The sequence below is a fragment of the Geotrypetes seraphini genome, chromosome 3 (genome assembly GCF_902459505.1).
Source record: "Geotrypetes seraphini chromosome 3, aGeoSer1.1, whole genome shotgun sequence".
NCBI lineage: Eukaryota > Metazoa > Chordata > Amphibia > Gymnophiona > Dermophiidae > Geotrypetes > Geotrypetes seraphini.
Genome location: NC_047086.1, coordinates 266,441,883 through 266,466,210, shown reverse-complemented (window position 1 = coordinate 266,466,210; position 24,328 = coordinate 266,441,883). Strand labels below are relative to the sequence as shown.

The 24,328-nt window shown below is 47.8% G+C and overlaps 1 protein-coding gene across 7 annotated transcripts in view; it reads left to right on the top strand.

Annotated features, from left to right (window-relative positions):
* Positions 1-24,328, top strand: part of ARID4B (AT-rich interaction domain 4B) — an 852,780-nt gene that overhangs the window by 420,634 nt on the left and 407,818 nt on the right. For 6 of the 7 annotated variants that reach the window (XM_033937320.1, XM_033937319.1, XM_033937317.1 and 3 more), the window contains exon 13: positions 9,659-9,753. The exons of the other annotated variant lie outside the window; for it this stretch is intronic. In XM_033937320.1, the coding sequence (XP_033793211.1) occupies positions 9,659-9,753 (95 nt within the window). The remainder of the gene's footprint in view (positions 1-9,658; positions 9,754-24,328) is intronic. 7 annotated transcript variants of the gene reach the window in all.

Genomic DNA, 24,328 nt, shown 5'->3' with positions numbered 1-24,328 from the left:
GGTGCAGTCAGGCATAGGATCTGACTGGCAGCCTGCAGACCAGCATTGCAGAGAGCCATTCCCAGCATGAGGCAGTGATTCCTGCAGTACAGTTCCACAAACAAGTCCGAGCCTGTGAAGTGAATCGAGAGGTCTGATAAGTGAGGTTTTCAAGGTCCCCCTGTTTTCCCCCACCGGAAAAATCCTAAAATTGCCATTTATTAAACTTTAGTAAGTGTGAAAAATATTGAGATTTTAGCATGAATTTCATAGCGGCTGCTATCTTGGATTTTATTTTTTATTTTTTAAAGGTTCTCCTGGTTCTCCTAAACGGCAATTTGTGGCTCAAATTTTGTAATGTGAATTCTTGCCAGGATTGTACAAATGTGGCGCTTCAGGAGCGTTCTTGTGCCAAATGCCGCATGGCACAGCAGGGATGGGAGGCAGCTCAAAGCTTAGCCTCTCCCCTGATCAAGCAAGTGACAAAATGCTCAGCTATCCTGATGGAGTGACTTTATTTTGGGGGGTCAGCATGGCTGATAGTTCCTTGTACAAGACTGTAGTCCCTCCGCAGCATACAAAACACATTGTTAAGTCATTGGAGGGTAACTATGCACCCCTGGAGTCAGAGACTTTATCAGGGCTTCTGAAACAGTGGTGGAATGCATTTCATGACAGGCATTCTTCCTCTGCGCAGACCCGCTCACCCTCAGTTGCATCTCTCAGTGCCATTGCTTCTATGGGGATGTCCTTGTCTCAGTCAGCTGCTGTTCCTGGTCTGCCTGATACTGATGACTAGCTTGCTGACCCCTTATTTACAGGTGCAGCGCTTCAAGGACTGTATGCTGGATCTTTGGATTCTTCAGTGGCTCTAGAACCTGAAGATGTTCCCACAGTTATGTGCTTATTTAAGTCTGTAGCTTTGCCGGATCTTATTTCTGAGTCTTTGCAGAAGTTGCATTTGGTCATTTAGCATTATGTTGTGCTGTACTGGAAATAAAAATACTCTATCATTTTCTTCTGGGCTGCATTTTGATACTATATCACCGGCATGCCACGCGCCTTATAGGCGGAGCCTGCATGTCCGTTATAGCCGAAGAAAATTACAGCTAAAAGTGGCTCTCGGGACCAAAATAGTTGTCTGTTATATCTGAAAGTCTGTTATATGCGAGTCCCCTATATTCGATGATTTTCTGTATGTTTATAATGGCGCTCGGCCGGTACCAGCGGATCTCGTCCGCTATAGGCAAGGTTCAGCTATAAGCGAGTCCATTATAATGAGATTATACTGTACCAATTTTTGGCTCTGCTCTTTGGACTAGCGATGACTCCTGGTACTTTCACCAAGGTGATAATGGTTATACGGACTTACTTAAGTAAGCTGAGTCTAAAAGTACACCCTTTCTTGGATGACTGGCTAATCAGAGCTCCCTCATTGGCCGAAAGTCGACATATGGTGGATGTGGTGATCCAGAAGCTAGAGGACCTTGGTTGGATTTTGAGTTACAGAAAGGATGGTCTCTCACCTACACAGTCTCTGGAATACCTGGCTGTTCTCTTTGACACAGCTACAGGCTGCGTCTGTCTTCCAGGGGTGCTCAGACAGAAACTGCGTTCCCAGATTTCTTCCCTTCTGAATTTACCAGCTTGTTCAGTATAGGACTATCTTCAGGTCCTGGGATCCATGGCTGCCACTTTGGATGTGTTTCCTTGGGTGAGAGCACACATGTATCCTTTCCAGCATGTCTTACTCTCTCGCTTGGCTCTGTACAGAGATGCTTTACAGACCAGTCTTTCCTGGACTCTGGAGGCTTGGGCTAGCATGATTGGTGGCTTCTTCCACAGTTGCTATACAAGGGCGTACCACTGCAGATTGTCTCCTGTGTCGTGGTGATGACAGATGCCAGCCTTCAGCATGGGGGAGCCCACTGCAATAGACGTCCCATTCAGGGGCATTGGATGCACTCTCAGTGGAAATGGTCGATCAACCGGTTGGAGCTTAGAGTCATTTGGCCGTCTCTAATGCACTTGCAGAAGACTCTGGAGGGCCAAGCAGTCAGAGTCTTCTCTGACAATGCAATGGCAGTAGCCTATGTCAGTTGCCAGGGAGGTACCTGGAACAACTTCCTGGCTCAGGAGGCCCGCTTTCTCTTTCTGTGGCCAGAAGTCCATCTGCAGGTGCTCTCAGCAGCGTATGTGGCGGGAGTCAACATTGTGCAGATTAAGTACCTTAGCAGAAAGCCCTTGGATTAGGACAAGTGGGTGCAGGCCCTGGCGGCGTTCTGAGCCATTTTGCAGTGCTGGGGTTGGCCTTGCTTCGATCTCAAGGCAAAGAACAAGAAAATAGATCAGTTCTTCAGTTGAAGGTCCAAGCTCAGAAGCGAGGGTCTCGACCCTCTGGTGCAGTGGGGGCCTCAGTGAATCCTCCTGTATGCCTTTCTTCCCTGGCCTGTGATAGGCTGAGTCATTCCGCGGATCGCAAACCATCCAGGCTTTGTCATTCTGGTCGCTCCAGGCTGGCCTTGCGTCTTTGGTTTAGTGCCTCTCCTGAGCTACTTACGCAAGGTCTGGTCTCCGTGAAGGACCCGGGTCACATCGCTTTTATGGCATGGCTCTTGAGTGCGCAGCTTTAGACTACAAGGTCTGTTCTTATGTGGTCCTTGGCGCTTTTTTCATGTCTAAGAAGTTGACTGCTGTATCTGCTTTTAAGGCGTGGAAGACTTTCCAGCATTGGTGTACTTGGGAACATGCGTAAGCATATTTTGCTCTATTTTCAACGGTGCTCGCTTTTATCTAGTTTGGTCTTGATTAAGGCCTCACTGTAGTGTCCTTTCGAGTCCAAGTGGCTGGGCTCTCTTGTTTTTGAGCCCGGGGTCATCATTCGTCTTCGGCGTCCCATCTTGACATGACCAGATTTCTGAAAGGGCTCTTCATATTAGACCACCGATTAAACTGCCATTCCCTTCATGGAACCTTAACATGGTGCTGACTAGTCTACCCAAGACTCCCTTTGAGCCCCTTTGGGATGCTTCCCTCTTGGACTTAGTGCTCCAAGCAGTCTTTTTTTGATGGACCCAAGCTAGAGATGTCTCCCCCTGAGGAGCTTTGCAGAGCAGCAATGTGGTGTCCTCTATACATGTTTGTCAGGTTTTACAGAGTGGATATGGCAGCGAGCCTTTGGGTCCTCAGTCATTGAGAGTCAGTGTGGTAAGCCCACCCTAGCTTTTTGGGGACTGCTTTTGTACATCCTTCTTATCTAGAATGTCTCACTTGTTGCATGGAAAAAGAGATTATCCCAGGACAAGCAGGCATGATATTCTCACATGTGGGTGACGTCATCTACGGAGCCCCAGCGCGGACAGCTTTTCAAGCAAACTTGATTGAAGTTTCAAGTTTGCTACACTGCACCACGCATGTGTATGCCTTCTTGCCCACTAGAGGTCGCATCCCCACCTCGTGGTCCTCAGTTCAGTTTTTTCCGCGGAGCCAGAAGCCCTGTGGAATTTGTGCTCTTCGAATTTAGCCTTCTGACACCGCGGCTGTGTGTTTTTTTCACGGTCGCTGTGCTTAATTTGCTTTTCTTTCTTCTTTTGTTTCAGTTTTCGTCGAAAAAAAAACAAAAACGAAATTTGATTCGGCTGCGGGGGCTCCCGGTAGCCGCGGCCGCGGGACCTCGTTCGTTCCCGGCCGGTTTTTGTGTCCATGTCCCGTCCTTTGACGGGCTTTAAAAAGTGCACCCGGTGCGATCGGTTGCTCTCCATTACCGATCCTCACCGGTGGTGCTTGGTGTGTTTGGGTCCTGAGCATCCTACCGACTCCTGTGATAGGTGCTCAATTTTTCAGTCCAGAGCTCTCCGCCGACGCCGTGCCCGGATGGCGGAGCTCTTCTCTGCGGACCCCGCGGTGGGGAAGGCCTCGACGTCGGCCTCGGCTTCGGCCCTGGCCTCGACCTCGGCCTCCGGTCCCCCGGCCTCGCCTCGACCCTCGACTTCCTCCAAGCCTGCTGCTTCGACCAAGCCTGCTTCGGGTAAGTCCCCTCTTCCTTCCTCAACTCCAGGGTCAGTGAAAAAGCCATCCTCGGGCTCCTCGACTGCGGGTGGGCCGTCCTCTGCCCCGCCCCGAGTTGCAAAGCCCAGTGCCCCGAGGGAATACTCGAGACCGAGGTCGCCCTCCAGGGAGCACTCCTCGGCCCCGGACCTGCCTACCATGATGGAGGTTCCGGTCTTCCAGGACTTTCTCAGAGCGCTGATTGCCTCGGAGCTGTCCGGGGCCCTCGCGCACCTGCAGCAGGCTTCGGCCTCGACTGCTCCGGCCTCGGCTGCCCCGGTCTCGGTGCCTTCGGCTTCGGCCCCCGAGGGTCGGCCGTCCTCGACCCCGACCTTGCCCTCGACCTCGACCTCGGTTGACCAGCCTGAGAGGAGTGTCAGGCCTCGGGACAAGGTGCGTCGGGTTCGGAGGATCTCTTCCTCCTCTTCCTCGAGGTCCTCCCGGGGCTCTTCGCCCTTGGGTTGGCCTCGAACGAGGCGTCGACCGAGGAAACCTAAGCGCCCTCGCGCTTCCCCTCGGAGACGCGGTTGCTCCTCGCCGACCGGGGGTGAGACGTTGCGTGTCTCGGAGCTCCGCCTCGACAATCCGAGGCTCTTCCGCACCCCTGGGGGAAAGGGTTCGAGAGACTCCTCGCCGAGGCGCAGGGGAAGAACCTCGATGCCTCATATCCCGGGGACTTCCCCCAAGGGCTCCTCGGGGCATAGGCGGTTCCCGACCCCTTCGAGGTCCCTTGGCAAGGCCTCCTGGGGATCGGGGTCTGGTAGGGAGCCTCGGTATTCCCGCGAGGCCTCCCCCTCTTTTTTGGCTCGGACCTCGCGTACTCCTTCCCCGCCAGCGAGGCCCTCTTCCTTTACAAAATTTGTACAGGATATGTTGCGGGCCTTGGACCTGGACTTGCTTGCGGGGTCTCAGTATACGAAGGAGTTTTTGGAGGAACAAGATCTGCCCACTCCCCAGAGAGAAACTCCTCGTCTGCCTCTCAATAAGGTCCTCCACCAGACCTTCCTGAGAAATTTGGACTCCCCTCTTACAGTCACAGCGGTGCCTTCCAAGATGGAGTCAAAATACCGGACCATACCATGTAAGGGTTTCGAGAAAGCACAACTGTCTCACCAGTCGTTGCTTGTTGAGTCGGCGCTGAAGAAGTCGCAGCCCGCTAAGGTCTCGGTGGCGGTCCCGCCCGGACGGGAGGGTCGGACTCTGGACAAGTTTGGTCGTCGCCTCTATTCCAACTCATTGATGGCGACCAGGGTCCTTAATTATGCCTTTACATTCTCCTCTTATCTTCGAGGCATGGTCAAAGACTTGCCCCGTTATCAAGGGGTTATGCCGGATTCCCACAAGGAGGGTTTTGCCACGTTCATGTCTAATTTATCTCAGCTGCGTCTATACCTGTTTCACACTGTCTACGACGCATTTGAACTGGCCGCCAGGGCCTTTGCCGTGGCGATGCGCCGACTGGCTTGGCTACGTACCCTGGATATGGACCCGAACTTGCAGGAACGTTTGGCCAATCTACCCTGTGTTGGCTCTGAATTATTTGATGAGTCCCTGGAGGCGGCGACCAAACGACTGTCGGAACAGGAGCGCTCTCTTGCCTCCTTGGTCCGTCCGAAACCTCGGGCTCCGCCGCAGAAGCCTTTTCGGCCCCCCCCGCGGCGATACCCCCAGAAGTCAACGCCGGCCTTCTCTAGGCCTCCGCCCCGCCGCCCACCGCAGCAGGGTAGGGGAGGCCAACAAAAACCTCAGGCGCAGGGGACGCCCAAGCCGGCGCTGTCCTTTTGACGGGATGTGCGGATGGGGACGGGCCCCCTCCGCGCTCTCGCCGAACCCCCTTCCTATAGGGGGTCGACTCCGAGCCTTTTCTGCGGCCTGGACCGGGATCACATCAGATGCTTGGGTGCTCCGGATTATCTCCGAGGGCTACTCGCTCAATTTCTTAACCACGCCGCCGTAACATCCGCCGGCTGCCTACCCGTTCAGCCAAAATCAACTTCCTCTTCTTCTCACAGAAGCGAGAGCCTTGTTGAGCCTTTGGGCGGTGGAACCGGTACCCTCCGACCAACGGGGGCGGGGGTTTTACTCCTGTTTCTTTTTGGTCCCAAAGAAGACAGGGGACTTACGCCCCATTTTGGACCTCTGGAAGCTCAACAAGTTCCTAGTCCGGGAGAAGTTCCGTATGTTGTCGCTTCCGGTGTTGTATCCTCTTTTGGAGGAAGGGGATTGGATGTGCTCCCTAGACTTGAAGGAAGCCTATACCCATGTTCCGGTGCATCCAGCCTTCCGGAAATTCTTACGGTTTCAAGTGGGAGAGTTGCACCTTCAATACCGGGTCCTCCCCTTCGGACTGGCTTCGTCCCCTCGAGTCTTCACGAAGTGTATGGTGGTGGTCGCTGCAGCCCTGAGATCTCGGGGGCTGCAGGTCTTTCCCTACCTGGACGATTGGCTGATCAAAGCGTCGACCAGGGAGGGGGTTATCTCAGGGACCCAACAGACTATCATCTTCCTTCAACGTCTGGGGTTCGAAGTGAACTTTCCCAAGTCTCAATTGTGCCCGACTCAATCCCTTCAGTTTATTGGAGCCGTGCTGGACACGGTTCGCCTTCGTTCGTTCCTCCCCCCTCCTCGGTTGGAGGCCCTACTTCGATTGAGTCGTCAGGTCTCGCGGATGCCTGTAGTATCGGCTCAGCGCATGATGGTTCTTCTGGGCCACATGGCATCGACGGTCCATGTTACTCCGTTTGCCCGCTTGCATCTGAGGCTTCCTCAGTGGACCTTGGCCTCGCAGTGGTGTCAGGATCGCGACCCAGTCTCTCGTCCAATAACGGTGACTCCTTCTTTGAGACGCTCGCTCTGTTGGTGGACCAACTCTTCCAATCTTTCCGGGGGTTTGCTCTTTCTCGTTCCTCCGCATCGCAAGGTCCTGACCACGGACTCCTCGGAGTACACGTGGGGGGCTCATCTCGACGGTCTGCGGACTCAGGGTCTATGGTCGGCAGAGGACCGTCTTTGTCACATCAATGTGTTGGAGCTTCGGGCCATTTTCCTGGCGGCTCGAGCGTTCTGCCACTTGCTACACGATCAGGTAGTCCTCGTGCGGACGGACAACCAGGTGGCAATGTATTATGTAAACAAACAGGGCGGAACGGGCTCTTGGACTCCATGCCGGGAAGCCCTGCGCCTTTGGGAATGGGCGGTTTCCCAGAACATATTCCTGCGTGCGGTTTACATTCAGGGAGAGAGGAACTGTCTGGCAGACAAACTCAGTCGTCTTCTCCAGCCGCACGAGTGGTCGCTGAACTCCCGGGTTCTACGCGAGGTCTTCGGCCGCTGGGGGATTCCTCAGGTGGATCTGTTTGCCTCCCCGGAGACTCGCAAACTGCCCCTTTATTGTTCTCGGATGTACTCCCGGGACCGTCTCGAGGCCGATGCCTTCCTTCTTGACTGGGAGGGGAGGTTCCTTTATGCGTTCCCTCCTTTTCCTCTGATTTTGAGAACGTTGGTACATCTCAAATTGACCAGGGCCACTATGATTCTCATTGCACCTCGTTGGCCAAGACAGCACTGGTTCTCCCTGCTCCTTCAACTCAGTGTAAGGGAACCTCTGCTTCTACCTGTTTTTCCCTCTCTGCTGTCTCAGAGTCGGGGTTCGCTGTTGCATCCCAATCTTCAGTCGTTACATCTGACCGCTTGGTTCCTTTCCCCTTGACTTCAGTTCTTGTTTCTCAGTCAGTGAGGGAGATTTTAGAAGCCTTGCACAAGGTCTCGACTAGGCTTTGTTATTCCCAGAAGTGGACCAGATTTTCATCTTGGTGCTCCTTGAACCATCTGGACCCGAGTTCGGTTCCAGTGTCTTCGGTGCTGGAATATTTGTTGCATCTGTCTAAGTCTGGGCTGAAGACGACTTCCATTCGGGTGCATCTCAGTGCCATTGCGGCGTTCCATCGGCATATCGAGGGTCGGTCGCTTTCTCTTCATCCTCTGGTAACTCGTTTCATGAGGGGTCTCGTGAATGTTCATACTCCTCTGAAACCTCCTCCTGTAGTTTGGGATCTTAATGTGGTATTAGCTCAACTGATGAAGCCTCCTTTTGAGCCTATCGACAAATCTCATCTTAAGTTTTTCACTTGAAAGGTGGTCTTTTTGCTTGCGCTTACATCCGCTCGTCAGATTAGTGAGCTGCAGGCTTTGGTTGCGGATCCACCTTTTACTGTGTTTCATCATGACAAGGTGGTTCTTCGCACCCATCCTAAATTTTTACCTAAGATTGTGTCTGATTTCCACCTCAATCAGTCCATTGTTCTTCCGGTGTTCTTCCCGAAGCCCCACTCTCATCCTGGTGAGGCGGCGCTTCACACGCTTGACTGTAAGAGGGCGTTGGCCTTTTATCTCCAACGTACCAAGTCTCATCGGAAGGTTCCTCAATTGTTTTTGTCCTTTGATCCTAATCGGTTGGGACATCCTGTTTCCAAGCGCACCTTGTCCAACTGGTTGGCTGCTTGTATTTCTTTTTGCTACGCTCAGGCTGGTCTCACGCTCCATGGTCGAGTCACGGGGCATAAGGTCAGGGCTATGGCAGCTTCTGTTGCTTTCCTCCGGTCTACTCCTGTGGAGGACATATGTAAAGCTGCCACTTGGTCTTTGGTTCATACGTTCACCTCCCACTACTGTCTGGACACTCTGTCCAGAAGCGACGGCCGGTTTGGCCAGTCGGTGTTACGTAACCTGTTTTCCTAAATTGCCATCCTCCCACCTACCCTTTTTTGGTTAGCTTGGAGGTCACCCACATGTGAGAATATCATGCCTGCTTGTCCTGGGATAAAGCACAGTTACTTACCGTAACAGGTGTTATCCAGGGACAGCAGGCATATAGTCTCACAACCCGCCCACCTCCCCGGGGATGGCTTCTTTGCTGGTTATGGAACTGAGGACCACGAGGTGGGGATGCGCCCTCTAGTGGGCAAGAAGGCATGCACATGCGTGGTGCAGTGTAGCAAACTTGAAACTTCAATCAAGTTTGCTTGAAAAGCTGTCCACGCTGGGGCTCCGTAGATGACGTCACCCACATGTGAGAATATATGCCTGCTGTCCCTGGATAACACCTGTTACGGTAAGTAACTGTGCTTTATGTACTTTCCCTGGTAAGTTCTTTTCCATTAGATAGGTGATACATTCTTGCGGTTGACTACTGAATCAATTTGTTTATGCATCTCCAATTTGTATCTTGGATGCCAGTCAACCCTTGGGGGCTGGGGAGTATACTGTATATATGTTCCTCTTTTCTGCAGGAGTAGTTTCTGAACTCTCTTGAAGTGTTTGCTGGTTGTTTCAGCTGATAGTCTCATGTTACTTCTTTGAGCAGAACAGTTATTTATGACCTTGATTGTTATGGGTGTCTTTGCTTCACGTTGGTTTGGTGGCTCTTGGTGCTTGGGTATTAACTGTTAGGTGGAGCTAAGGAGTTCAGTGAAGTACAAAAGAGGCACAGAGAAAAATCCAAACTGGATTCCTTCTGCAGATGGCACGCAGCCATGGGGACACTACCCACTTGTCAAGAACGTGCCACCTATCTCCTGTAAAAGAGTTTACCAGGTTAAGTACATAATCTCTTTTTCATCATATTCTTTTTTAGGGACTACTATTAGCAAACGACCTATACTCGGATACAGAAATCTGAACCTTTTTAAATTGTTCAGGCTCGTGCATAAGCTTGGAGGATTTGATAATGTACGTATACCTTTCAGCATCAGTACCACAAGATGAGTGCTATGTGTTTTAACAGATTTGCAATTTATTGGTGTTTGTGGAAGTTTTTTCTGCAGTAGATTGGGATTAAAAGTAGCAGTAACTCCTAAATTGTTATAATGCAGATTAGTATATATGACTTAGTAACTATGTCAAATATACTAATCTGCATTATAACAATTAAAACTGCTAATCTACTAATATATACTAATCTGCATTATAACAATTAAAGCTGAACAACTGTTGTTCAGCTTTAGTCAAGGTGTAGTGGTTGAATGGATCTGGGTCTGCATAATTGTATATACAAAACGAAGCAGTGGGCTGCCAGATTAGTTAATTGATCTTCACGTCCAAAGGGATTAACTAAAAGAAATGAAAAATATATAGTTTCAAGTCAACTACTGATAAAAAATAAAAAGCAAAAAGCAATGCTTAGAGATTGTATTTAGTACCTGAGTGCATCAAACCCTTCTAACAACTGGCTATCACTTTTCTTCAAACTAAGAGGTCCTTTTACTAAAGGGTGTTTGATTCTAGGCATGATGCTTTGTAATTTCATTTATTTTGCCGTCCCAATGCTAACTTTGCCATTAGCATGTGGAATTTGCAAAAAAATTTGTGTGGGAACACTTACCACCTCTTATTTAGAAGGTACTAAGTGCTCTTGTGTTAACTCAGCATTAGCAGTTAATATATACCAATGTGAAGACCCTGACTTTTTAACACTTCTATGCCCATTAACTGCCACTTCTAATAAAGGAATAAAAATTTTTGATGCTCACTTATTACATTTTGCAATAGCATGGTTTTCACTTTAGTAGGGCTTAATGCCCTTTCTAGTACAATAGTTGTGTCATTCTGGATGGACCGCAGGGCTCGGTCCTGGGTCCAATCCTATTTAATATCTTCATACGAGATCTGCCTCAGGGACTTCGGGTAAGATTGCATTATTTGCCGATGATGCTAAATTATGCAATATAGTGGGCAGAGGTACCGTGCCCGACACTATGACCCAAGACATACTTTTACTGGAGCACTGGTCTACTATTTGGCAGCTGAATTTTAATGCCAAGAAGTGTAAAGTTATGCACCTAGGTAGCAGAAACCCATGCAGAACCTACACTGTGAATGGTGAGACCTTAACTAGAACTGTTGCAGAATGGGACCTGGGAGTAATCATTAGTGAAGATATGAAGACAGCCAATCAAGTGGAGAAAGCCTCATCCAAGGCTAGACAAATGCTGGTTTGCATCCAGAGAAGTTTTGTCATCCGAAAGCCCGAAGTGGTAATGCCGCTATAAAGGTCCATGGTGAGATCACATCTGGAATACTGTGTACAATTTTGGAGGCCACATTATCAGAAGGATGTGCTGAGAATAGAATCGGTTCAACTCTTGGCCACCAGAATGGTCTCAGGACTCAAGGATATCCCATATGAAGAGCATCTAGGTAAGTTGCAGCTATACTCTCTCGAGGAACGAAGAGAGAGGGGTGACATGATAGAGACGTTCAAATATGTTACTTGCCTTATTGAGGTGGAAGAAGACATCTTTTTCCTTACAGGACCTACAGCGACAAGAGGGCATCTGCTAAAAATCAGGGGCAGGAGATTTCATGGTGACACTAGGAAGTACTTCTTCACCGAAAGGGTGGTTGACCATTGGAATGATCTTCCACTTCAGGTAGTTGAGGCCAATAACGTTACTGACGTTAAGAACAAATGGGACCAACAAATGGGATCAACATGTGGGTTCACTTCAAAGAAGAACTTAGGGGGAGGTTATTTGAGTGGGCAGACTTGTTGGGCCAAAGGCCCTTTTCTGCCGTCATATTTTATGTTTCTATGACATGCTTACAAGTCATGCAGAAGGAATGCACTACAGCTTTTGAATCCCTCCTCCTTCACTAGAGAATTCTGCTGCCTCCTTCAGTTTTTCCTTCTGATTGTGAGCCAGAAGGAGTCTTTCTGATCTGCTGTGTTTATCTCTTTATTCTTTTTGGTCTTTTTCATGTTTTCTTTGACAGATTTGGTGTTCATAGCTCCCCTAGTTGAGGGCCCAGCTCTGCCTGCTTGGATGAAAATCAGACTGAGGTCTACAGCTGACAGGTCAGTGCCTCTGTGGTAGGCCAGCTAGCAGAAGCATTTGGAGCTCAGGGTCTGTTACCCTTGTAGCATTGCTCACCAACTGCGTCACAGGAACTTGAGTGCAGGCTGTCCAGCATCTGTTGGGGGCTTAGTGGGGGTTCCTCAGAGTGTTGGTTGCATTTTGCCTCCCCCCCTTTTTGTGTCTATGGTTCCACGAGGGTTCGAAGCACAGTCAGACACTGGTCTGATTGTCAGCCCAAAGATTCAGAGTTGAAGGAGCAGTCCATTTGAGGTAGTGTGCCTGATTCATGGAAAAATGTTTTGATCTAATTTGGCTTTTTTTTTTTTTTTTTAAACGTCCTGGTAGGTTTATTTTGTAGTCTTTCCATCCACCCCACCCCCTTTCCCTCTTCAACCCCAACCTGGAGCTGTGGTTTAAACAAAATAAGCAAAAATATTTTTCCTCTCTCTTTTAGGTTGTAGCTCACGCTCGCTGTCTACACCAGCTCTGGCAGGATACACATTTCATATCTGACATATTGTAATCATAAAATTAGAAAATAGAATTATTTTTTCTACTTTCCACTGCCATATCCAATATTTGTTTCTTTCCCTTTGTCTACTAACTCTGTCTCTCTCCCTGCTTTGTGCCCTGGATCAGACCTCTTTATTCCCCTCCATGCAGCATCTTTCCTTCCTCCCCTCCATTATGATGTGCAACATTTTTCTCTCTTCCTGTGCACTCTCTCCCTTTCCTCCACCCTATATCCAACATTTCTCCCTCTCTCTTCAACATGCATGTCTCCCTTCCTTTCACCATATAAAGAATTTCTCCCTCTCATCCCTTTCTACCTCTTTGTTTCATCTCTCCCTTTCTCTCTGCATCTCCACTCCAATTCATCCTCTCTCCTTTCTCCCCATGTGCAGCATCTGCATCTTTCCTCCCCTCCCACATATTCTCTTGTGCAGCAGCTTTCTATCTCTCCCTCCATCCTCTTGTTCAGCAGCACCTCACTGTCCCCCCCACCACCACCATGAGCTTGACATACCTCTGAGGTCTCCTAAATCAGCAGCGGCAATGTTTTGAACAGCTTGCTTCATGGCCTGTCCTGCTAGGGCTTCCCTCTGCCATGTCACTGATGACATCATCAGTGACGTGGCAGAGGGAAGTCTCTGGGAGGGAAGGCTGCAAAAAGGGCCGTTCAGAGTGCCTCCGCTGCTGCTGCTTTAGGAAGCCTCTGAGGTATGTCAGATCTCACTGAGGTGGGGGTCGCTGAATCGGTGAGCCCGATTTTCTCGGACAACGAATCAATTCGAATCAATTCACTGAAGTCGCAAAGTAAGCCCTTCATGTCGGGAGGTGCAGGATCACAGGGAAATGCATGTTTGGTAGATATAGTAGCCCTCGATCAAGGGAATGACCCCACTACCCTTGTTAGAGCTTATCACTGTCTGTGCAGGTGTTAAACTTTGGACTCCCAGCTTGTCCCCTCTGCTCCCTGTCTTATAATGAGTGGAGTGAGAGGCCAGTCTTCTCCTTTGCCCTGGCATCATGATATCAGTGAATTGGTTACAGAGCATTGGGATGCTCTTGAAGGGTCCCTTAAAGTAGCCATCCATGGTTTGGCTGTATCTGATGGCACAGGTATGTCAGCAGCTGTTCGCTCTGCCCAAGGTAGATTCTTTGGTATCGCAGGTAACCAAGTTTATGTCTCTACCAAGTGAGATTAGCGTGGTATTAAAGTATATTTACTATTATTTTCTGATTCTAGATCCTCTGTGTTCATCCCATGCTTTTTTAAACTCCATCACCGTTTTCCTCTCCACCACCTCTCTCGGAAATGCATTCCAGGCATCCACCACCCTCTCTGTAAAGAATAATTTGCTTACATTGCTTTTGAGTCTCCCACCCCTCAGCCTCAAATTATGCCCTCTGGTTTTACCATTTTCCTTTCTCTTGAAAAGATTTTGTTCTACAGTAATATCTAGAACAAAATCTTTTCAAGATCTAGGTAAATGGATGCTGTCTGCAGCAGCCTTCCAGTCCATTATTTGCCATTGAGGGTTTCCCAACGTTTGATCTGATGGTGATAGAAGATGGCTCAGTTCTTCAGTTGAAGAAGTAAGCTTAGAAGCACAGGTCTTGGACGTTCTGGCCAGCCATTGCCAAAGAGCGAGCTCTTGTACATATTTCCTCCGTGGCCCATGATAGGCTTGATATGCCACAGGATTGCAAGCCATCAGGGAACAATCATTCTCGTGACTCCAGATTGGCTATGCAGATCTAGTGCATTTTCAGAGCGACGCAAGTCTTGAGTATAGCTGGACCTTCTTTCTCAGGGACCAGTGGTTATGGAAGATCCAGAACACTTTGCTCTTATGGCATGGTTCTGGAGTATATAGTGCTAGCGCGCAAGGAATGTTCTGAGATAGTCATTTTTACTCTGCTTAGAGCCAAAAAAGCCTACGATGATCTCTGCGTATGCTAAGGCATGGGGAACTTTCCAGCACAGGTGGATTAAGGAGAAGGTGCAGCCTTTCTCTGCTCTGATCTCGGTAGTGTTATCCTTCTTCCAGGCTGGTCTTGAGAAGAGGCTTACCGTGGCGGGACTCTCTTTTTTTTTTTTTAAAGCTTGAAAGCGTAATGCTTTGTTGGCTTCTAATTCGGACATAGCCAGATTGCTAAAGAGGGAGGGGGGGGGGCACTTTACTCAGACCACAGGTAAAACACCCGTTTCCTTCATAGAACCATAATGTGGTTTTCAAAGGCCTCAGTCAAGCTCCATATGAGCCACTGAAGAAAGTATCTGATGGATCTGATGCTAAATGTTTTTTTCTGGTGGTTATTACCTCAGTGAGAAGATTCTCGGAGCTACAGGCTATTTCTTGCAGAGAGTCTTTCCTCAAATTCACAGAGGCTGGTTTTTTTTACGTACTGTTTCATCTTTTTTTGCCAAAGGTTGTTTAGGCTTTCCATGTCAATCAAGAAGTCAGATTGCCAACATTCCAGTCTACAGGTTCTAAGAAAAAGGACCAGGGATTCTGAAAAAGTTAATCGTAAAAAGAGTGCTTTTAAGATTTCTTGAGGTCACCAATAGAGAATGACATGGTGGCTGTTACCCACGGTTAGTCGAGGATAACCCTCCGAAACAGGGGGGGGGGAGTGCTCACTGCGGGCACGGAGACAAGGCCATCCACCGCCCCGTAGAGTGGTGAATGGCCTTGTTCCCGCAGTAAAGGGAGGGAACGCGTGCGGTCAGCGAATCATGCGCGGCCCCCTCCCTCCTTCCTACCTACCGAATCTATCTCCCTCCCTCCCCCTTACCTTTGCGGCATGTTAGTAAAGTAAGTTGCTCAAGCTGGCTGAGCCTGCCTGCCTGCCTGCAGTCGCTTGTGTGTGGGCAGAAGGGAGGGGGATTCTCGGGCCGTGCAAGGGGGTGCTGAAGGGTGGTGAGGTGGCGAGAGGGAAGGGTGGGGATAAGGCGCTGGAAGGGAAATGGGGAAGACATGAACGGGTAGAAGATGCTGGAAGGGAAATGGGGAAGATAAGAGCGGGCAGAAGACATTGGAAGGGAAATGGGGAAGACAAGAGCGGGCAGAAGACGCTGGAAGGGAAATGGGGAAGACAGAGTGGGGATAAGACAAAGATGCCAGACTATGGGGGGACGGAGGGAAGAAGATGGGTGCCAGACCAATTGGGGGAGGGGGGTTAAGGGAGAGGCACAGTAACAGAGCAAATGGAAGACGCTGAGAGAAGACAGACAGTGGATGGAAGGAACTGAAAGAGAAGATGAGGAAAGCAGAAACCAGACAACAAAGGGTAAAAAAAAAATTTCCATTTATAAAGTATTATATTAGTTGTGTTGATAAAAATTTATAAACAAAGCCCTGCCAGCTGAACATCTTTCTCTAGTTCAGCAGCCAGATCTTTGATTTATAAGGAAGGAATAAGCTAAATATTGCAGTACTGAGGCTTGTATGGATGCTGCGGTGATGGGGCGGTGAAGGGGATGGCAGAGATGGGGATGGGGTGGTGAAGGGGATGGTGGTCCGGGGACGGGGCAGTGACAGGGACAGAATTTTTCCCCGTGTCATTCTCTAGTCACCAACAAATTCAAGCTCTCTGGCCATTTTTTTGTGCTCACTAGTCTAGACGCTCTGCGCCGGCTTCCAAGGCCACGATTTCTAGATGGATCTGTAGGGCTATTTCGTCAGCATGCATTGCATGTGGAAAACAATTAACAGTCTTCATAAAGGCATATTCGACCAGAAGTGTGGCTTCTTTGTGGGCAGAAGCTTGGGCAGACTCCCCCGAGGAGATTGGAGGGCAGCGACTTGGTCCAACATACATAACATTTTCCAAGTTTTACAGAGTGGATGTAGTGGCAAGGGCACACTCCACCTTTTGGTGTTACGAGCTAGCACAGTGGTCCCACCCTAGATTTCTGGGACTGCATTTGTATGTTCTGTCCATCTAGAATGACACACCTATTGCACTTGAAAAAGAAGTTAGGTTCTTTACTTTGCTAATATATTTTCTAGTAGATAGGTGTGTCATTCTGGAGTCCTGCCCTGTCAGTTATCTCCTGAACTTGCCTACTATCTCAATCAGAAAGTTCAAGACCAAAACTGAAATTTGGATGTCAGTCAGACCTTAAGGGTATGAAGAATTTTCTACTGCTGTAACACATTGGGGTATTTGAGCTCCATAAAGGTTTTTGTTTGGCATGTTTGTTTTGATTTTTCTATGGCAATGTTTAACATGTTTGTTGTGATTTCAGAGCAGAATAGAGTTGTAGTTTAGGGAGTTTCCCTCTTATAGAACCATATGGTTTTATAAGAGGCTATTGCCTGCTTTGGTTCAAACTGTAGGGGGCAGCATAGACCTCTAGTGATGGAGGAGGGATTCAAAAGTATGGGGATATTACCAGCCTGTCCAGAATGACACATCTGTCTACTAGAAAAGATATTAGCAAGGTAAGAACCTAATCTCTTTTTAGTAAAAGAGCCCCCAAGATAACAATAGTTACCTGTGGCCCCTAAAACTGAAAAATCACATATGTATTGTCTCACTCACTTCATAGCTATGTTTAAAACAAAACTAAAAAGTGCAAATATATAATTCAAAGGGCACATTAAAAACATATGTATAAACATTTCTATGTGTGTATATAAATGTGTGTTTGGTTTCTGTTCTTAAGCCCTAAAAGTGCTACTTGGGTCAGCTTGGATCAAAGATACTGCAGAGACAAAATTAATAGATGAAACAGGATTTCCAGTTATTGCATGGACCACTATGACTCCTAGGAGCCAAAGCTGGAGTAGAGAGAAACACTGGATTTTTGCAAAAAGGATAGAGAAGATGTGAAAATTGATAAAATTGTCTGTATAAGTCATTGAGAATGAAGGCTCATGTAACCCTATGAAGGGCATTTCTGATTAACTGAAAACTCAAAGGAGGAGACCCTTTGTTCTATAAATGTCTTCCTTTTTAATTTCCATTCCAGCCAACAGTTGCAGGAAAAAAATTACACATAAAGAGTCATTCTATTTGGGGACAAAATAATAGTGTAAAAAGTTAATGGAAGGGAGCCAAATTTGGCATGGAAGAGGCAGAACTGAGTGAAAAGATAAATAGGAGGCAATTCTATAAAAGTCTTTAAAAGTTAGATACTGAAAAACTGGGCATTAAGCTAATATTTTATAAATGCAGAGTTGGATGCCAAATCTGTTCTACAATATCTGTTCTACAGATTTGGTCCTCATCAGATTTACATGCCAGGCTTTAGGCATGTCTGTGGCAAGTATAAATGCTGGCACCTAAATCCAGCAGTTGAACTAGTAAAAGCAGCTATACTATTAAGTATATGCAGGAATTGTTGGAATGCCCCTAACATGCCCATGCCCTCCCACATTAATTCCCCTTTTGCACTAATGTGCTATAGAATCAGTGGTCTCTGTACAGAATATGGGTGTAAGTCAGTTATGTATGCCCTTGCTAATTTGTTTCAATTAATGATTGATAACATTAATTATTGGTACTTGTCTCCAATTAAGTGCCAGTTTAGCTTCAATTGGCTACTTATGTCATGCTATTTTATAAGTGGGCAAACAATTGTGTACCTAACCTTAGGCACCAATTATAGAATTTGGGGAATAGATTTTAAAATGGGCTAGAATAGAATAGGGTTTCAGAAAAATAAGCACCACTATCCCCCCCCTCCTCCAAAAAAAAAAAAAAAGGGTAAGCATTTCTGAGGAAGCTTCTATAATAGATTAATATTCATCTCAAACTTTTTTTTTCAAGTAGAATTATCTCAATGGTTAAGTTTGTTCTAATAGATATAACTTAATTTAAAATAGAGCATTAGCAACTTTAAACTTGGAAAATATAGGGATTGTAGTTTCAAAGGAGTTTTCATGGATGTCATAATTTATGTTCTTGCATAATCCTGCTTTATTCTGGAACTAGTGTGTTATTTCCCTCTACCCACCAGGACTTTTAGGAAGCCTCATATTCCAGAGATTTAAGCTCCACCCCTTTCACCTCAGAACTGCCACCTCAAGAACCAGTTTCTTTCCTACAAGCCAGGCTGTAGGAACTTGTCTTTTCTGCTCTTGCTCAGGGCTGTGGAGTCGGTAGATAAATCCTTGTACTCTGACTCCTCAGTTTCTGGTACCCATGACTCCGACTCTAGGCAGGGCAGGATTAATTCGTCAAGGGCCCCTAGGCACGCAAATACACTAAGCCCCCTGCCCCGCCCCACCACACCATGCCCCATGCATAGTGGGTAGGGACCCACTATGCCACGCCACGCCCCACCATGCTCCGCCCCCATGTATTTACTTCTTTATTTCCACTTTATTTCTTTTATTTTAAAATTCAAAACAAATAAAGATTACCATACCAGTGCCAGTGTACAGTTTTTCTTCTATGCAACCTCCAAACATCTCTGAACAAAACTCCCCTTCCTTCCTAGAGGAAGAGATCTTCAGCTGGCAGAGCTTTGGGAAGCCCACCAATTTATATTTTACATTTGGGTAGGAGGCATGGGGTATAACAGAAAGAAAATGCAGTGGTCATCATTTTATTGGACTAATACTTTTCTTACTTAGCTTTCAGAGGTTAAAACCTCTTTCTTCAGATCAGTAAACTATACTGCTGTTACAGTATCCCGTCCTGACCTGAGGAAAGGAATTATGGTCTCTGAATTAGTAAAATATGTATTAAAATTAGTCCAATAAACAGGTTCACCTTATTTCCATTTTCTATTACTAAACAATTATCAACGCAACTACAATAATACTTTATCCTACAGCAAGAATAAATAAAATAGAATATTTTTTACCTTTGTTGTCTGGTTTCTGCTTTCCTCGTCTTCTCGTCATTCTCTTCCTTCCATCCACTGTCTGCCCTCTCTCTGCCTCTAACATATGGCATCTGCTTTCTTTTTATGCCTCTTCCAGAAACTGTCTGCCTCTCCCTTCCATCTCTCCCTCCCCCCCATTGGTGTGGCATCCATCTAATTCTCTCCGCTCCCCCCATGATGGCATTTGTCTTCCCTACCATCTCTCCCTCCTTCCCTCCCAGCAGATTTTAGCATCTCTCTCTCCTCCTCTCAGATTTCCCTTCCACCTTTCCTCCTCCTCACAGGTCTGGTATCTGTCTCCACTCCTTTCCTCCTATTCTTCCCTGTTCTTCCTTCTCAATTTATTTTCTGCCGCTGTCTAAATTATTTCTTACTATTCAATCCTCAATTTCCCTTTCATTGTGTCTACCTTGCCACCTTTTCCTCACCCCTTCCAGTATCTAATTCTATCTTCTTCCCCCAATCCAGCATGTGCCCTTTTTTCTTTCTCCTCCCCACTTTCTTCCAGTATCAGTTCCCCTCACCCGCCTTCCATTCAATGTCTGCCCACTCCCCCACACTTATATTCAGTGTCTGTCCCACTCTCTCTACCCCTTCCATATACTGTTCACCCTGTGTCGCCTCTTCCATCCACTGTCCTCTCTGCCCTTTCCATCCAGTGTCCACCCGCTCTCTCTTTTCCATATGGCATCTTCCCTCTTTCTATATCCCTTCAATAAACTGTCTGTCCTGTGCCCCTTCTCCTTTGTACATGATTCATTTCAGCTTCATCCCCCCTCCATTTTTCTGTCTCCACCTCTTCACCTATGCTCTGGCATCTCTTTCTTATCCTTTCCTTCCTTCTCACTCAACCCCATGGCCTGACACCACTCTCCTTTTCTTCTCTTCTTTCTATCTCCCCCTTCATGCTCTGGCATCTCCTTTCCTTCCTTTCCCTCTGGTCTGGCATTTGTCTCCTTAGTTTCCCTTCCCTACCCCCATGCCCTCACATCTTTTTGCTCTCCTTCCCTTCTATCTTTCCCTCCCCCTCCATTATCTGGCATTTTCTCTCTTTCCTTTCCCTCCCTCCTTCCTTGCCTCTGGTCTAGCACCTGTCTCCTTCCCTTCCTTCTCCCTCCATGGTCTGGTATCTCCTTTCCTTCCCCTCCCGTCCATGGTCTTGGCATCTCTCTTTCTTGTCCTCTCCTTTTCCAGGTCTTCCTTCTCCCTCCTTCCTTCGCTCTCCCCAATTGGGTGCATTAGCATTTCGCCCCCCCACCCCCAGCTTTTCTTTCCCCACCCTGCCCCCATTGGGTGCATAAGCATTTCTCTTTCCCCTTTCCCCCCCATTGGGTGCATCAGCATCCCCCTGACTGCATCAGCATTCCCCCCTCCCCTCGACTGCCTGCCTGGTAAGGTCAGCTTCCCTCGCTGCCCTCTCACCAATAAGAAACTGAATCCAGGCTGTGGGGCTCTAAACTGCGTGTGCAGGTTTGCCTTCTCCTCCGAAACAGGAATGATGTAACTTCCTGTTTCGGAGGAAAAAGGAAGCTGGTGCGCAGTGTTGAGTCTCCCTGGGTTCAGGGGAGCCCAGGGCTGGCATTAGGGGAGAATCAAACAGGGCAGGGGGTCAGCTTCTTCCTACTGTCTCCCGCAATGAAAGGAAAGTTAACTCAAGTCGCGGGGTTCTAACTGCGCATGGCAGCTTCCCTTCTTCGAAATAGTTACGTCCTGTTTTGGAGGTGAAGGGAGGGTGGCGCGTGCAATGTTAGCCCCCCGTTCACTCTAACACTGCTCGCGCCGCCTTCCCTTCACCTCCGAAACAGGACATAATTTTCCGTTTCGAAGAAGGGAAGCTGCCATGCGCAGTTAGAGCCCCTTGACTTGAGTTAACTTTCCTTGCATTGCGGGAGAGACAGTAGGAAGGAAAGCTGACCTTCAGGCAGTTGGGGCCCCGCTGCCCTGTTTGCTTCCCCCCCAACACCAGCCCTGGGCCCCCTTGATATTTTCGGGCCCTAGGCACATGCCTAATGGGCCTATCCTTTAATCCGGCCCTGACTCTAGGTACCCAAAATTGTCTCAGACTCCACAGCACTGCTTGTGTTTATTTTCTTTAAAATTCAGATTTCTCATTTGTGGTTTTCGCCCTCATGCTGCACAGGTTCCCAGTGGGGACAGCACTGACTGCAGGAGATTGCAGGCCTTTAGAAAAGTCTGCTTCCTGGGAAAAGTCTGCTTCCCTCTGAACAGCCTGCACTTCAGATCGAGGCTCAGGGAGCATAAGAACATAAGAATTGCTGCTGGGAGAGGGTGAACAACCTGTCTTTTATTTACTAAGTCTATTCCCTTCATTATCTTGAATGTTTCGATCATGCCCCCTCTCAATCTCCTCTTTTCAAGGGAGAAGAAGGCCAGTTTCTCTAATCTCTCACTGTATGGCAACTCCTCCAAGCCTCATAACCATTCTAGTTGCTCTTCTCTGGACCCTTTCGAGTAGCACTGTGTCCTTCGTCATGTATGTCGACCAGTGCTGGACGCAGTATTCCAGGTGAGAGCGTACCATGGCCCGGTACAGAGGCATGATAACCACCTCCGATCTGTTTGTGATCCCCTTCTTAATCATTCCTTGCATTCTGTTCTCCCTTTTCACCGCAGCCACGCATTGCGCGGACAGCTTCACGACTTGTCGACCAGTATATCCAAGTCTCTTTCCTGGGGGGTCTCTCCAAATATCGCACCAGACATCCTGTATTCGTGTATAAGATTTTTGTTACCGACATGCATCACCTTATACTTATCCACGTTAAACCTCATTTGCCATGTTGCGGCCCATTTCTCGAGCATGTTTATGTCACCTTGCAGGTCTTCGCAGTCCTCCTGCGTCTTCACTACTCTGAATAACTTTGCATTGTCTGCAAATTTAATCACCTCACTCGTCGTATCAATTTCCAAGTCATTTAGAAATATGTTGTAGAACACGGATCCAAGCACCGAACCCTGCGGCACTCCACTTATGATGCTTTTCCAGTCCGAGTATTGTCCATTTACCCTCACTCTCTGTTTTCTATCCGCCAGCCAGTTTTTAATCCATGTGAGTATTTCACCCTCGATTCCATGGCTCGAGTTTTTAGAAGTAGTCGTTCATGTGGAACCTTGTCAAATGCCTTCTGCAAATCCAGATATACAATGACGAATGGGTCACCCTTGTCTATCTGCGTTTTTACTCCCTCAAAGAAGTGCAGCAAGTTCGTCAAGCAAGATCTTCCTTTGCTGAAGCCATGCTGGCTGGTCCTCATCAGATTGTGTCTTGTCAAGGTGCTCAATGATGCGGTCCGTTATCAGCACCTCTACCATCTTTCCCGATACCAAGGTCAGACTCGCCAGTCTATAGTTTCCTGGATCTCCCCTCGAACCCTCGCCACCTTCCAGTCTTCTGGAATCCTTCCCGATTTGATCGACAGATTGGCTATTAATTGAAGCAGTTCAGCTATAGCCCATTTCAGTTCCTTAATTACCCTCGGATGGATGCCATCCGGTCCCGGGGATTTATCATTTTTAAGCCTATCAATCTGCCTGCATACCTCTTTTAGACAGACTGTCAAGCCTGACAGTTTCCCATCTTCATTTCCTGCGTATAGCCTGTCGGCTTCCTGTATGTTGTATATATCCTCTTTGGTAAATACAGACGCAAAAATGTGTTCAGTTTGTCGGCGATGGCTTTGTCTTCCTTTAGCACTCCCTTTATTCCATGGTCATCCAATAACCCCATTGCTTCCTTCGTGGGTTGTTTCCCCTTAATATATCGAAAGAACGGCTTGAAGTTTTTTGCCTCCTTAGCTATTTTTTCCTCATAGTCTCTTTTGGCCCCTCTTACCACCCACTCAGCTATGATGTTGTTTGTGCTTTTTCCAGTTTTTGTCTGTTTTTGACCTTTTACATTCCTTAAATGAAGTCGTCTTACCCCTGATTGCTTCCTTCACCGCTACATTGAGCCACTCCCGTTCCTTGTTCTTTTTCTTCTTGGATCTCTTGTTGATACGCGTTATATAAAGATTTTGTGCCTCGGTGACTGTGTCCTTAAAAAGGGGCAACGCTTGCTCTAGCACAGGGGTCTCAAAGTCCCTCCTTGAGGGCCGCAATCCAGACGGGTTTTCAGGATTTCCCTAATGAATATACAAGAGATCTATGTGCATGCACTGCTTTCAATGCATATTCATTGGGGAAATCCTGAAAACCCGACTGGATTGCGGCCCTCAAGGAGGGACTTTGAGATCCCTGCTCTAGCATTTTTACAGTGGTTATCCTCTTCTTAATCTTCTTCCCCAGCATGAGTCTCATCCCTTTGTAATTCCCTTTTTGAAGTTCAGTGCCATGGCTGTCGTTCTGGATCGGTGTTTCGCCCCCGTGTCCAGGTTGAAGTGGATCATATTGTGATCACTGCTTCCCAGCGTCCCTACTACTTCTACACCTTGTGCTGGTCCTCATAGTCCATTTAGAATTAAGTCCAGAATTGCATTTCGTCTCGTATTTTCCTTGACAAGTCGTTCCAGGAACCAATCGCCTACAGCACAGGTGTCGAAGTCGGTCCTCGAGGGCCGCAATCCAGTCGGGTTTTCAGAATTTCCCCAATGAATATGCATTGAAAGCAGTGCATGCACATAGATCTCATGCATATTCATTGGGGAAATCCTGAAAACCCGACTGGATTGCGGCCCTCGAGGAGGGACTTTGACACCCCTGGCCTACAGCATCCAGTAACTTGGTCTCCCTACCATAGCCAGAGGTGCCTTAGTTTCAGTCTATCCCTAGATAATTGAAGTCACCCACGATAACTGCATCGCCTCCCTTGCAGTTGCATTTAATCTCGTCCATCATTTCTCTTTCAATTTCTTCGGACTACCCTGGGGGTCAGTAGTAGATGCTGATCTTCATTTTCATTCCATTTGTTCCTGGAATTTTGACCCATAGTGATTCTAACTTATTTTTCTTTTCCCGCATGTTCTCTCCTGTAGACTCATAAGAACATAAGAATTGCCGCTGCTGGGTCAGACTTGTGGTCCATCATGCCCAGCAGTCCACTCACGCAGTGGCCCTCTAGTCAAGGACCAGCTCCCTAACTGAG